General features: G+C 37.1%; 2 protein-coding genes across 2 annotated transcripts in view; both read left to right on the top strand.

Annotated features, from left to right (window-relative positions):
- The window catches only part of pibf1 (progesterone immunomodulatory binding factor 1), a 42,369-nt gene extending 42,035 nt beyond the window's left edge, over nt 1–334 (top strand). Inside the window, exon 18 of the mRNA XM_034008294.3 lies at nt 46–334. Coding sequence (XP_033864185.2) covers nt 46–99 — 54 coding nt within the window. The 3' untranslated portion in view covers nt 100–334. The remainder of the gene's footprint in view (nt 1–45) is intronic.
- A 2,633-nt stretch (nt 335–2,967) lies between these two features.
- LOC117405317 (Krueppel-like factor 5) lies at nt 2,968–12,826 on the top strand. The gene is made up of 4 exons (XM_034008273.3): nt 2,968–3,323; nt 5,120–5,930; nt 6,318–6,377; nt 10,833–12,826. The coding sequence occupies exons 1-4, from the start codon at nt 3,144–3,146 to the stop codon at nt 11,009–11,011; spliced, it is 1,230 nt and encodes a 409-aa protein (XP_033864164.3). The 5' UTR covers nt 2,968–3,143; the 3' UTR covers nt 11,012–12,826.
- Nucleotides 12,827–15,361: the final 2,535 nt, after the last annotated feature.

The raw sequence follows: 15,361 nt of genomic DNA, 5'->3' as shown, positions 1-15,361 counted from the left end.
GGTGTTCATTTTTATGTAACCGCATTTCTTTGCTTTCTTTTTCAGACAAACAGAGATGCTCCTCCTGAGTGGTATAAAAAACTGAAGCAGAAAAAATAATTTCTATCTACTTTTTGAAATGTAAAACAAAAAAGCATCATGAATAAATAAACTCAATCTGCGTGGTAAGATTATATTTTACATGACAAGAATGTTGTTATAGTATTTTTTTTTTATGTGTGAATATATACATTTTTATGGAAAGTGGTTGTAGAACAAATGCAGTGAATGACAGGTGTCTCTGAATGTACCATATTTTGTAGAAAACAAAATAAACAGTTTTGCATGCGATCTACATGGTTTCCACTATGCAATGTTAATATTTATTTCCTGGAGCTGTCATTTTAAAACCTGTATTTACAGTATGTAAAGTGCATTTTAGTAATGGTGGTGGGGGGGGGGGTGAGAGGTTGTGTGTTTTTGGGTTTTTTTTTAATATGCCAATGGCAGATTCAAAGCACTGTAAAATTAATTGTTTAAGCATTATTTAATGTTGCAGACTAGAGCATGTGTTGCTGCTGCTGCTCCTACTGCTATCTGTAGTGAATGATAACCACGACTACAGGGAAAACCACACACCTGCTGAGAGTGATTTAGTGTCAGGGGGTACTTTGTTGTTTACTAAGCTCTCACCAGGACAAGCTAAGTACCCTGCTGCTGTGTGCCATTATTACCAATGACAACACTGAAAGCTTTTCACAGTGTGCTTAGCATTCAACTGCTTGATTTTACCTGTTTTGAGCATTAGTAAAAAAAACTTTAAAAAAATTAAATTAAATTAAAAAAATTGCCACCCACTCTTGTCCAGATTTTTAGCTAACAATTCTGATTAGATCAGAACAAGGCGTTATTTATTTACAATGAACATGTATTTTATTACCGGTGTAATACATTGAAAACACTACTGTCAGCGGTGCCAGAGCCTTTCTAAAAGTGGGTGGCCAAGGTCTTGGGGTGTACAGTGGCTCGTTGAGACCATCGAAAAAAACATCCAACAATTCTCCGTTCTTTTGAGATCACAAGAGAAACTATTTTGTGATCACGAAAAAGCCGTTCCGCTATCTTGTGACCACGAGATTACGGAATGGTTTCCTTTCAAGTATGAAATGTAACCATTACCGAATGGATATTTACCTCCTAAAGACCCGAATCCTGAAAATTGTGTACCAAACCTGCTCAGCAAACCTGTGATGCAATTGTGGCCCCACCCCCAAGGGCACAAAAGGACTGCACCCACAGATCTAAGCCTCTCTGACCTGATCAGAGAGCCTTATTCAGATGAGTACTTGTTGCTTCAATCTGTGTATATTTTGCATTTATTGTGTTTTTACACAACTTATATGTGATATTAAACCTATCTCTGCAGTAGTTTTACTAATTATGCGTATTGTGTGCACTACAGCCTGTTGCTTGTTACATTCCGCTGTGGCCTTGTGCTCAGCATGAAGCGAGCAGCTCGAGTCGCTCCTTCCCAGGGATCCCTCAACGTAAGTCGGCTGACTTTGCTCTTCCCCCAGGCTGCATAGCTCCCGCTGGAGCTGGACCTTATCTTAGCTAACCAGGGTTATGATAATAACCTAACGTTTTCTCGTGATCTCGACATAATGCAGGCTTTTTTTTTTTTCTTCCAAATGGCCTCAATGAGCCGCTGTATGGGGTGAGGGTGTATAACCACAACTAAACATTGCACTGCACGTGTTTCTTCTGTCAAAAAGTGTGGGGACAAGGGGCTGGTGGTGTGGCTAACTACTGGTAATAAAAAAAAACTATGGTGGTGTTATAAATTTAAAACACAACTGTGCCAATGATGAAAATATTGCTGGTAAAATCCTACCAATTGCGTGTTAAATGACTGGTATAGTGGTATAACTTAAATTATTCACACTATCATTCCAAAATCAAAACAGTTGATTCAATAACACTTATTAAATTGTTTACATGTATTGTTTAAAAATGATTATATGCATGTTACAAGCAAAGTTTGTGTACTTTTAAAAACCCTTCTGTTTAATAAAACATAAAGAAGAAATGAAAACCTGTCGGCAGACAGTAGTGTACATTTCTTATTACCAGATGTATCTGGCAAGTCTATCAAATGTGTATTCAGAAAAATATATATTCAGTAAGTTGTAGTGGTTTCAAAAGCATAACTCCTTAACAAAGATGTAACTTTTGTGGGCAAGCGCATTTCTAAGTGGATTTACTGCCTTCGGAAAAAGACGTGTGAAATATTTCTGAAGCTCAGTCCCAGGAGCCGTAATTTGTTACACAGAATGTAAAAATAGTAATGCATGCCTTTATCATTAAGAGCTCCAAAACGGATGCATGTCCTAGCTTCTTGTTGCAGTTAGTAGTGGAAGCTTGGCATACCAATACCTGTCACTGGAACTCCCCTTAAGTAAACAAGGCCCACACCATATACGCTGGGGGGTCCAGACTCTTGGTACACATTTAGCGTAGCGGTGTTCAAACTACGTATCACTGGAATTTCTATTTTTTTTTTTTTCCCCAATGTCATAGGCTACATGCACATTATCATTAGCCAAGTATATTATATTTATAAGGTGCACACAAACAAAAAAAAACACACACGTTGTACCCCAGATCAAGTATAGATAGATAGATACACACACACACACAAGGATGAACATTTGAAAACACGGATTTCAGACAACTTGTATAATTTGCATTCAATTTAACTCTGTTTTTCCGTTTTTTGTTAATCACATGGTTTTGGTGTAAATTGTCAGTTTTGTGTAGAATTCTAAAATACGTCGACTGAACCTTTTTTTTTTTTTTTTTTTTTTTTTATTTTGGGACTGCCAAAAAGTATAACCACCTAGCCGTAGTAATACAATAAATAACGTAACAATTTTCTCCTCTGTGATATTATTGGCGCTGTGTCTTGCCAATCGTGACACCTTGGCTCCGCCCCCAAAGTGGATCCTCAAGTACTAAATGCGGTGACAGTGTTAGTTCATAAAGTCCACTACGCACAGGTAGAGCGAAGGAATACAAGGGCACAGCCAGCTGGGGATAGTGTACATCTGATAAGTGTTCTTTGTGTGGGCATACTGTGGATATTACATCCTCCGTGTAATTGTATGGCTACCACCACTCTGTTAACAATGAGTACAGGGATGGGTCCAGGGCAGGAGGAGCTGTTTTACACCCTGCTCAAGCCTGCGCTGACTGGGGAAAACCTGGAGAGAGACTCGACTCCGTTCGTGGGAGAGCATATGAAGAACACTGCTGTCAGGATTCTAACACATGAATTCAGCCAGGTAGGGGATATAAACTTATCCGTGTACATGTTGATATAAAAGGCGTAATGAGACCACGACAAGGAACAGGATTTCATGAAATTAAAAAAAGCACGCTATGAGTGGTTGAAATAGTTCTTTTCAATTTTTAAGTTTTGCCTTGGCTTCAACAAAGCTGATTTGCATGTTTTGAGTTCTGGGCATTTACACATTTAAATTCTGTGCAAGAATATAGAATAAAACCCACTTTTCGTTTCCATAACATTTAGGAGGGGAATACAACTACAGTTAAATTTCGCTGTTTAGAAGATACCTACAGCCAGGGAGTGTTAAGAGGAGACGCCTCACAACAGTTTGCTGATGGGGTTTCCTCTTTTTGCTGATGTAATCGGCACACTGTTTTGTGTTTTTGTTGATGCCTTCTTAGATTTCATGTTAGATTAAGAAAATATGTAAACCGCATACGCGCCGTGCTAGAACTGCTAGGTGTCAAACTGTTTACAGCACATCGCTTTTTTTTTTCTTTCTTGGTCTGAGGGCAAATGCATACATTTAAAGGTCCATGGCTTTCCAACCCCAAGAGGTGGGTGACGGTACTTTGTAAGTCAGTCTTGTTCGATGGGACTGACTGCGAAGTTCCAGTTGCTTTTGCACTTGACCATCAGCCCGTCAGCAACTGACTCTGCGTCGCCCACGCAGAGTCCTCCGAGTAGACCCTGTAACTTCCCAGCAGTGTCCGTCTCGATTAGAAAACGGTTTGGAAACAGATACATAGCCAAACGACAGCTGGGAGATCTAAATTCAGCAAGAGCTCACCACGTCTTAACGGAACGGTTTCCACTATTATGTAAAAGCAGTTTACCGTGATGGCTATCGTGTCCTGTGATTCCGTTTAGTCTCTGATATTTATTAGTAGCCTACTATCGCCGTGACAAAACGGCATAGTTGTTCTGTTTGCCATAAACTGAACATACAAATACAGATGCATGTTACATTAAGGGATGTATAAATGAACAGCAATGCAACAGATTTTCCGTTTGTCAGCTGGTTCTGTTTTAAGATTTGGTATGAGCTGAGTTTTTACAGGAGAAGGGGGAATGTAGCATAAGCCCATTGAGAAGCACTTGGTAAATGTTTTGCTGATGACGGTACTCGTAACATATCAAGCTTCTCCCACCCACATGCGCTCTAGCACCACCATAGAGAATGATTACACTTTAGGCATCAAAATGTCAAGTCTAGTGTTACAGTTTTGTAGCTTGACATTAAACACTGCTCAAAGGGGTAGTAAGAACATTTAGAAACAAATTAATATGTATTCTGTTATTGACCTGCTGAATGTGTTTATATATATATAATATATAATCCTAGCCAAATCCCTGCTGTGTGTTCATTTTGCTGTCTGTATTGTATCCATTTTTTAAACTGCTGTTTTTAACACTTCTGTGAAAGTATGTGGCCCAGGTTAGACGTTTTTGCAGTCACGAGGCAGTCAAAGATTTTGTGTTTTTATATTGGTATCTTTTATTCCACTATTGCCATTTAATAATTAACCAAGAGTAATTCTTTTTACTATAAAATACATCTGTTACTGAATAGAAGTGGTACAATAAATATGACGCACCTTTTTTGAGTAAGTTTTTCAATTTACTTTAACCAGGAAATTCCACTGATTTGAAAAAAAAAATGTGGATACATCACCAGGAAACTGGTAATCCAAGATAAAATCATCAACATGATTGTTGGTGTTATTTACAACCCATACCCAAACATGCACTGCTAATCAGTATCTAACTTGATTCCATTTGCCTTCCTAGACAAGATCGGAAATGGAAAAGTACCTGATGCCACAGCCTCAGCCTCAGCCTCCACCAGTCCCCACTATTCAAGAACAGAAGAAATTCCGCAGAGACAGTGCTTCGGGGATAGACCAGTTCTTTAATGAGGATGAAGGGTCACCTTATAGCATCAACATGAACGTCTTCCTGCCTGACATCACACATCTGCGGACTGGGTTATTCAAACCCCAGAGACCGGCCATGACCCAAATAAAGACTGAACCTGTCTGCTCTTACAGCCAGCAGAATGGTCCCACTAACATGGCACAGACCCTTCCCGAATTCACAAGTGTGTTCAACACTTCCCAGGGAACTCACGTCAATGGCATCTATATCAAACAAGAGATGCCTTCTCCAGAAATTCCTCAGCAGGGTCACTTGTTTCATAGTGATGCCCACCTGCCTTCTGCGATGTCTGATTTGAATGATCTTCATTTAGCCAGCCAACAGACTCCCGTAAAACAATTTCACTGCATGCCCAATGGCACCTTTACAGTTCCAACACACTTTCTTCATCATCAACAGCAACATAAAATAAAACAGCATCATGGAACCTATTTCCCACCCTCCCCTCCGAGCTCCGAGCCAGGCAGCCCCGACAGGCAGACATTGTTACAGAATTTCTCGCCTCCTCCTTCCTACGCTGCAAGCATCGCTTCCAAGCTGGGGGTCCAGAATCCCAATATCTCGCCAGCAATGCAAATAGCCCAGCAGTCCATGCCAGTCCGGTTTAATCGTAGGACCAATCCAGACTTGGAAAAGAGGCGCATCCATCATTGTGACTTCCAAGGTAAGCTGAGAAACCTTGTCTAGCTTTTTACTTCATTTCAGTGCTTGGCCAGTAGTTCCAATAGTCAAGACTCCTCATGCAGTATAAAAATTACCAAACCAGATACATCTAGTTTGTGCAGTACATTTCCATTCATATCCTTTCAGATATATATTTACTTCCTCAAAGAAATTAAACTGGTACAGAATCTGCCCTTTCTATATCTAAATATATAAGTATATTTAGTCAAATTGTTCTTTCTTATGCTCATTTAATATAAATAGATATAAATATAAATTAGATATTGGAATAACATTTTAGCGTGGCAGCTAAAAGGGGGTGGGGTGGGGTGGGGAGTGTGAAAAATAAATGTGTCTCAGTGTCGGTGTATTTAATTTCTTTTTTTAGGTTGCACGAAGGTGTACACTAAGTCTTCTCACTTAAAAGCCCACTTGAGAACTCATACTGGTAAGCACATTTATTTATTTTCTGTTTTGCTACAGGTCACAATGTAATCCCAATGACTGTATAGGTCTGATCTGACCAAATCCAAGGATTCCCTACCTCTCCACTCTTGGTGTTGACAAACTTTAGAAATACTTATAAATGCTGAGGTAAAACTATAAGAGACATTGACTTTTAAACAGCAACAAGGTTAACCGAGTTTGTTGACATTCTCAGGAAATGGACTTTACCAAGAGCTCTGGATAAGACAAAACGCAGGGCCTTATCTGCAGTTTCAGATTGTCAGACACACCTTTCATTGAACACTACAAAGATAATTAAAACATTGAATACAAATAAAAGGTTGTAAAGAAAAATTTAGAATCAACGCCCATATTTATTTAACTGACTTTGGTCTGCATACAGATGTCCATATTGTGATAAAGCAGAGTTTTTTGTTTCTCTCATCTAATAAAAACAGTACTGGGTAGTGAGACTACTAAATATTACATTTAATTTAAGTGAATGCATTGTAAATACTGTAGAGCTAATTGTAGTTATAAAAAGGGCCATAATACCCACAGTCATGTTACTATTAAAATTGTGCTAGATAAATTAGGAATAGTATCACTTGCATGACTATCAGCCACTATAAATCTAAACTGTCTGTGCAATATTTATCTATTGGCATAAGAAGGTCATGTACATTGTAACCGACCTGTATTTTCTGAAATGGTGTGTTATATGTAACATATCTTGTACATTTGGAAGGACGGCCATAAATTCTGCCTTATTTATAGGGACCATCTAGTCTCGTACTCGAACTGGGGGAAACAATCACAGTCATTTTTTTCAGTCAATAGTTAATGGCCTGTATTTGAATAATGATTTGCATTGAAAGATTCAATTTTTTAGTAACCCTCAACCTTTATAAGGAGGCTTGGTGGTCCAGTGGTTAAAGAAAGGGGCCTGTTACCAGGAGGTGCCGGGGTCAAATCCCGGCTCAGCCACTGACTCACTTAAACTCCTTGTGCTCTGTCCTTCAGATGAGATGAAAAAACTGAGGTTGTATTGTAAGTGACTCTGCAGCAGCAGTTGTTGAGTTTAGGTAAAAGTTTCTGCTAAATGACTAAATTATATACGTAATTCCTGAAAAATATCTTCTACAGAAAAGGTTCACTGAAATATTTGCTATGCAGTAATGGAATATTGGCTCTGATATATGTGAACATGGTTTTTCCTGTGAAAATGAGTAAGCATATTGTTCAGAGATGTTTATCTTAATGAATGAAGTCGATGATTGCTGAAATATCTTAAAATTTCAAAACAAACATTCAGCAAATTTAGTTAATCCTGCCATCCAAATGTACGAGCACAGAGTAGTGCTGGGCCAAATATCTGAACGAATATTTTTTGACATGTATTTGGATACAAAAATCAGGTGTTCGTATTCACTAGAAATGACAAAAATAAAAAAATACCTTGCACTTATTTACCGCCTCGCCAGAAGTTGTGCCGCTGTTTCAAAAATGGCAAAAAATATTCGTTTTTAATATTTTAAAAAATAAATAAATAAACCCCCACAGGATCACCTCAACAGCTCTTAAGCCTCTATTTAAAAGTTTTAGACAACAAAAATTAAACAAACCAGATTATGGACATGCACGCATAGCGACCTCTTGGAAGGCCACCTGCGTCAAAAACGTGTTATGCTGGAAATGTTGTGTAGTGATTTTTATATAGATTTTATATATTATATATATTTTTGTTCCAACTTTGTTATGTGGAATGTAATAATCGAGAACCAAAACGGTGAGTTTTTTCCCCTTCATTTTACAGCGCCATTTCCACGTTTTGTTTTATTTGAAGTGTTTAAAGTTAAATTTCATTTTTTGTTTGCTTGTTCAGCTACAAAAAGGCACAAGTAAACCTCATGTTATTACTTTATGAAAATGTGTCTATGGCCACTGTTTACTGTGAAGAAACAGCAATGGCAAGGAATGAAAAAAAAGTAAAAAATTAATAAAATGCGGCGTCAACTTTATGTACTATTTATTTCGGGAATAAACAGAACAACGTTTAACTTGAACTGCTATTTGGCATCCTTTGTTTTGTAGTTAATTCACTGGGGTAAAGTAAGCCCTACACAACATATTCTTTACTCCTGGGATATTTTTCTATTTTAACGGGTTACATATTGTAAGGTCTTGCTGTAAAATAAAGGCACACACACAGGGGCCACAGCCACGCCCCCTGCCCCTGCTGCTGTGCTTTCTCTGCCTGCATTCTGAGCAGTATAATGGCTTTTATTAGTTTTTGAAAACAAACGAATATCCAAACGAATATTTAAATTATGAACGAATATCCGAACATGAAAATCCTGTGTTCGTCCCAGCACTAGCACAGAGACATAGTATTGAAGAAGTGTTGCTTTCCACTCTGAATGAAAAGTGGGGATCCACATGTATATAATATCTCAAATATCTGTCATTCAGACTGTCTGCTCAGTGAGTGTCTGTGGGATATTTTTAGCTTTTCCCCTGCTATGTGATATAATTGAATGTCCAGTCTGTGGGCTTGTTGATCAACAAAAGCAAAGAAAGTTGTCTGTTAGTATGATAACACTCTACAGGTGTTAAGAAATGGGTTATGTCAGTACTGTGGGAAGTACTGTTGATTATGCAGCATTTGGTCAATTCAACTTGGACATTTTATGGCATACATTTATATCGAGAAATATGTTTTTGTAACTTTTTATAACTAAGATTTTGCAAAACTACAATACCTCAATCATTTCACAAAATACAAAAAATTCCCTTGACATTTAAATACACTTTTATTTTTGTTTGTTTTTGTTCTCTGTCCAATTCATCTTTTGCAAACATTCTGGGAGGCCCTGTACGCTTTCTTTGAGCAGTCGTGCTCTTTAGAAATCCTGTATCGTTTGAAGCACTGGGCTTTCCCTAACCTGAAAGGGTCTACACAACAGCTACATAAGTACATGCAATAAAGACAATCTTGTCTGTCTTTGAGGTGAAAAGTGCTGTTTGCAAAATGTGTCCTCTACAGGTGTATACCTGCCCCTTTGTTCCTGTCTATACCAAGGCTTTAGTTCACTCTGAATGGCTCTTGTGGAAGGAGAGGAAAAAATATATTTATAGAGGTTATTGGTTCTCAAATAAAGTATGTTTTAAGTTTCCTGAAAGAGTGACTTACAATATTTACAATGGTTCCCAAAAGTTTACAAAAGTACTCTATTTTGGGTAACCTTGTGAATTGCACTGAAATCCTTTCAATTGGTAAACATGGGAAGACCATATACACATTTTAATTGTTACCACAAACAACTGTTGCTATAATAAGAAACAGGTGCAGAGTAGCAGAATGTTATGTGCTAATAAGTTATGCCATATTTAATAACAGACAGGAGCTCAGGATTACAAACTCTGGCAACTGTTTAGTTAGATGTTAAGTACGTCAGCAGGCCAGCAACCAGAAAACCAAAAAATCTGTGGAATTTGTCTCTGCTCCGATACAGCCACATAAAAAAAAAAAAACTTGTAGTGTACTTGATATCCTAAAGTTTCATACATCTTTTTGGATGAGGTAAAATAGCAATCCAGATGAGGCATGTGTTCTGTGTATTGCTTGCCATTAATCATTCTGTGATTCCTATGATGTCACAGTTGCCTGATTAAAGTGGGACAAATTAGCCTGCACTAATTTAAAATAAATAAAAACTTGGGAGAGTATATCTGCCTTCTGTATAATACAAATATCTGTAAGAGGCCTGTAACATAGATATCTTTGGTCACATCTGCCTGTGTATGTTTGCTTGACTAAAGTTTGGTATACTGCAACAATGTTAGTTCATTTTGATTAAGGTTAAACCATTTTTAGCATTGCATAAAACATTTGTGTCGTCTGTCGGAGTGGTTTAACTAGTGTAACAGGTGTTGGTACAGGTGTCTTATTTAAGAAAAGGATGTTTCCCTGAGGGTCCCCTTCCCCAGGTCTCCAAACACCCCAGTGGTTTATGGGTAAAAGTTGAAAAATGTATTATCGCTATGAGGTAGTTTTCTTCAGTATTAAGAGATCACCAGATTCCCTTGATAACTGACACATTTTTAAATATTGATTTTGCTATTGTACTTTAATTTGTTGTCTGTTAAGGTGAATTTATAGGATTGTATTTTGTATGAGAATTCTTGGTGTGCCAATATGGTTTTTTCCATAGTGGTGAAACTTCTTAAATTTACATTGTCCACACTACGTGACTTCTCATTCTCATTGAAGTACATATGTTACATGATATAAGCACAGTGAATCTGTTAAAGACTTTCAGTTTACTGACCAAGACCCCAAGCTGTCCTTCAGTCCATCTTTTGAAATATATGAATTGCCCTTCTTAATTATGTTGAATGTAGCAACCAAGTTTCTTAAGCGTTTGTGTTTGTGTTTTTTGTTTGTTTGTTTCAGGTGAAAAGCCATATAAATGCATGTGGGAAGGCTGTGACTGGCGGTTTGCCCGCTCCGATGAGCTCACACGTCACTTCAGGAAACACACCGGGGCAAAGCCGTTCCAGTGCGCAGTGTGCAGTCGCAGCTTCTCACGCTCCGACCACCTAGCTCTGCACATGAAGAGACACCAGAATTAGACAGGACTCCCTGAGGATGGGCAACTTGTATTGCCCAGTGTTTGCTACCAATATATACTTTTTTGATATGTTGCTGCCACAGCTAGATTTGATGGTACATTTTCACACTAAGCTTTTTTTTTTTTTGGGGGGGGGGGGGGGGTGACTGGAACTTTATTTTTGTATAGTTTGAATGCAGCATGGAGGAACTAAGGAAAAGCGTGGTTTAGATGGAAAGTTTTGTAGAAGGTTTCTTTTGCGGTATTGATGCAAATAGGAATGAGAAAGAGCTGGTGCTCGCTACAAAGGTTATTTACATCTCACAAAAACACAGCTTTATATACTGTACCTTTTGAGTTGTTTTGACCAAAGCACTGTTGACCGTAGTGGAAGTTTAGTAAATACATTGGAGGTCAGAGAAATGTGCAATGGAAAGGACAAAAGCCTTCAGGTATTGTAGAAAGTTTATGTAACCAAAGAACAAAGCTCAGATACTACTTGAAATTGCATAACTTCATTCCTATTTTTCTTAAATTGGTTCTTATCGGATAGGAAGGACACATATTAGTATTACTAGTATGTCTTGGTTTACTTGGTGATCTTGGTTTTTATTTAAAAACATACGCTAAGATTTTGTTAAAAGTCTTTTGCTACCATACTGTTTATGCAAAACTGTGTAAGAGACCCACAAAATGCAAATACCTTATACTTAGGTATAATGGTGATTTGTTCGTTGTTGGTCTGACACGTCAGTAATACTGCAAATACCAAGCTGGCCACAAGGTCTTAGTGTGTGTTTGCCTTTTAGTGTTTGACATGGTTTGAAAAAGGTACAATACGGACACATTGCTTTAAATACCTTCAAACTAATGTTATACAGATCTTGGTTATAAAGGTGATTCAATTTACCCCCAAAAAATCATATAAAAATGATACATGAGAAACTAACCATTGATAGTTTCTCAAACTGGAAAGCAAACATAAGAGCTGGTTTATTTATATTTAAAGCACTGGCAGAAATAGGATCACATTTTACTGACTGGATTTATTTGACCTAAAACTAGTAACTTGCACTTTGTACTGGATCACAAAGCATATTGGGCTGCCCTCCAAAGGGTAAATGAATGTATTGCTACATATATAATTCTGGAAAAAGCTGAACAAGTTAATAGAACATATTTTTGCCATTCCAATGGATTGGCCAACAGAGGGATCAGACTGGATCAAATTGTTATAACAATGTCCCCATGTTTAACATAATAAACTTCACAGCTATTTTCAGTTGTGCCATGCTGAATCCTGATGAATATACATACAATAATGTTTTATAATAAACTTATGAACAGTACCTCCACTTGAAGTGTTTTCAAAGGTATTTTATAATTAAGCCCACAAATCAGGAATACATTTTTATACAGCACTAGTTAGAAGCACAATGTTTTACATGGGTCTTTGTAACAGAGAGAAATATTTTCTTTGTTATACAAGTATTCCTTTCGCAGTGTGGTTATTTATTTCTCTAAATTAATGGTTTTTGGGGGAAAAAAAGGCAAACTATAGGCCTAGTCATTTATACAAATAACTGAAATGCCTTAAGAAATGTAAATATTTGGTATCTGATGTACATATTTTGTAAGATGTGTCTAATCTTTATATTGTACCAGGAAACCGAGGCAAACAGAGTTGCTGTCCTGCTTCAGCATTTCATTTTTTTGTTGTTTTACTTTTCTTTCATTTTTGTAATGTTCTATTTAAAAAAAAAAAAAACATTTTAAATGTACAATGAAGCTGGAAAAATGTTCACATGTATATATAATAAAACAAAATGATGCCTGATAAAAAAAAAAAACCTTGTCATTGCTATTTCATGCTTTATTTTCTCAAGTGTTGATAACCAAATGTATGTTAAATTCACTAATCTTTGTTATCCGCCAACATTATTTTCAAAACATAGTCCATTAGTATTTTTAAAATGATGTCCACATGGGTACAGCTTACAAGGTTTCAAGGTGAAATAACATAATTTGAAAAAACTCAAAAATTATTTTTTAGACGGACTTGGCGGCCCATTTCATCAACCTGTACCCCGCCAGGGTAAGTCACTACAGGATTTTTTGCAGAGTTGCCCACCACTCAGAATGATTGATGGCTTTTTCTGTGAAAGACACTGAATCTATTTAAATAGCTATATTTTCTGTAAATTACATACTGCTAAAATATTTAAGTATACACACAACGTGTGAAGCTATTTTGCAGTGTTCAGTTTTAATTTACCCACCCTTTTAGAACAAGATGAGCTGTATGTGGATTGTTTTTAAGGGCAATAAAAAGCCAGTGAGAAAATAAAAAAGAAAGTCGTCTTTGGAATTTAATGATAAATTGTAAGTAAATTGTGCTGAAGTCCAAAGCAAGTGTTGCCCTTTATATTTAAGCATAGTAGCAGAGTGGTTATTCACACTCTAGCTGCCAGTATTCCGTTAGTGATTAAATATTAAATAGAATTTCATGTTTGCACTTAGAATTATCTGTTGTAAATGCAAAACAATCCTGTTATCATGCACCCTGATGGATGAATACACAATGTGGCAGGGCATGAATGGTTGCTAGGTTTTAAGCAATCATTGGCGCTGGACTTGTATGTTTGCAGCTATTAGCAAATAAAGAGAGATAAGGTTATCGCAACTAATTAAACCATTAATGAGATTACTTCAGCAAAGTGAAAATATTTGAGCTGCATAAGAAAATACACAATAGTAGCCCTTTAATTGTTATAAGGTAACATATAACGTCTTTGCTATTTTTATTTTATTTTAATGTAATATATGTAGACTTGCTACTAATCTGCAGTTATAATCAACGTTTATTTTTGAGAGAATGTATCAGGTTTTTTATCTTTTTTTTCAATTCAAGTAGGGAATTAGTGAAATCGAACTGTATGCTTTTAAAAAAAAAAAAAACACTTTTTATGCCATTGAGAAACAGTTCTGGTCACCTCGCTACAAAAAGGATATTGCTGCTCTAGAAAGAGTGCAAAGAAGAGCGACCAGAATTATTCTGGGTTTAAAGAATTGAATCTATTTAGTCTTGAACAAAGAAGACTACGCGGCGATCTAATTCAAGCATTCAGAATTGTAAAAGTTATTGACAATGTCAACCCAAGGGACTTTTTCGACCAGAAAAAAGAAACAAGGACCAGGGGTCACAAATGGAGAGTAGATAAAGGGGCATTCAAAACAGAAAATAGGAGGCACTTTTTTACACAGAATTGTGAGAGTCTGGAACCAACTCCCCAGTAATGTTGTTGAAGCTGACACCCTGGGATCCTTCAAGAAGCTGCTTGATGAGATTCTGGGATCAATAAGCTACCAACAACCAAATGAGCAAGATGGGCTGAATGGCCTCTCGTTTGTAAACTTTCTTATGTTCTTCTTATGTTCTAATGTGAGTTTATGATTTAAATCAGTACTTATTTCCAACACACACACACACCTACCTTTACAGTTAGGGTTAGGGCCATAGAAGAATCGCATTTATGGCGAATCTTTTTTTTTTTTTCAACACTCAATATAGTTGAAACAAAAAACATACCTTTAGAGTGTCAGCAGTCATCTACTCACCGTGAAAACTTTCACTGTATCAGTGGCGATTACGAAAACAGCGCACGCAGGATATATTGTGAGCCATATGGTACAATGCTATGGCCTTGAGAAATCAACGTCTCAAAGAGAACGTTTCATGTGTTCAAAAGAATGTCATAGTTTTACATTGGCCCGTCTTTTTGCACCAGGTAAAGAGTGTGACCCGTCTTTCTGTACCTATGACCATTTTAAAGTTGTAGGTAGCAGTATTGTTTGAACTACCAAAGCACAGCTCCATCCTGAATTTCAGCAGCACTCCACTGGATTGGAATATAAACAAAGACACCATAAGCATGTTATCCACTCACATTATCCCATTATTATTTATTTCTTAGCAGACGCCCTTATCCAGGGCGACTTACAATCGCAAGCAAATACATTCAAGTGTTACAATACAAGTAATACAATAAGAGCAAGAAATACAATAATTTTTGTTCAAGTGTGACAAACCACAATTCAATAATACAGCAGATAATAGTGATAGTTACATCAGGATATGATTAAGTACAAAATACTACAGGTTAAACACTTGGCAGATTACAATATTCTGAAGTACAGGATTAAGTGCAGTAAAATAGGGGGCAGATAAGAGCAAAATAAAGCACATTTAAATGAAGGGTGATAGTGTCCCAGGATACAACAGAGGAGTTCTACAGGTGCTGTTTGAAGAGGTGAGTCTTTAGGAGGCCGGAAGATGGTCAGGGACTGGGCAGTCCTGACATCTGTAGGAAGG

Source organism: Acipenser ruthenus, chromosome 9 (genome assembly GCF_902713425.1).
Source record: "Acipenser ruthenus chromosome 9, fAciRut3.2 maternal haplotype, whole genome shotgun sequence".
Taxonomy (NCBI): Eukaryota; Metazoa; Chordata; class Actinopteri; order Acipenseriformes; family Acipenseridae; genus Acipenser; species Acipenser ruthenus.
Note: the sequence above shows the minus strand (reverse complement) of the source record. Positions and strands in the feature narration are given on the sequence as shown.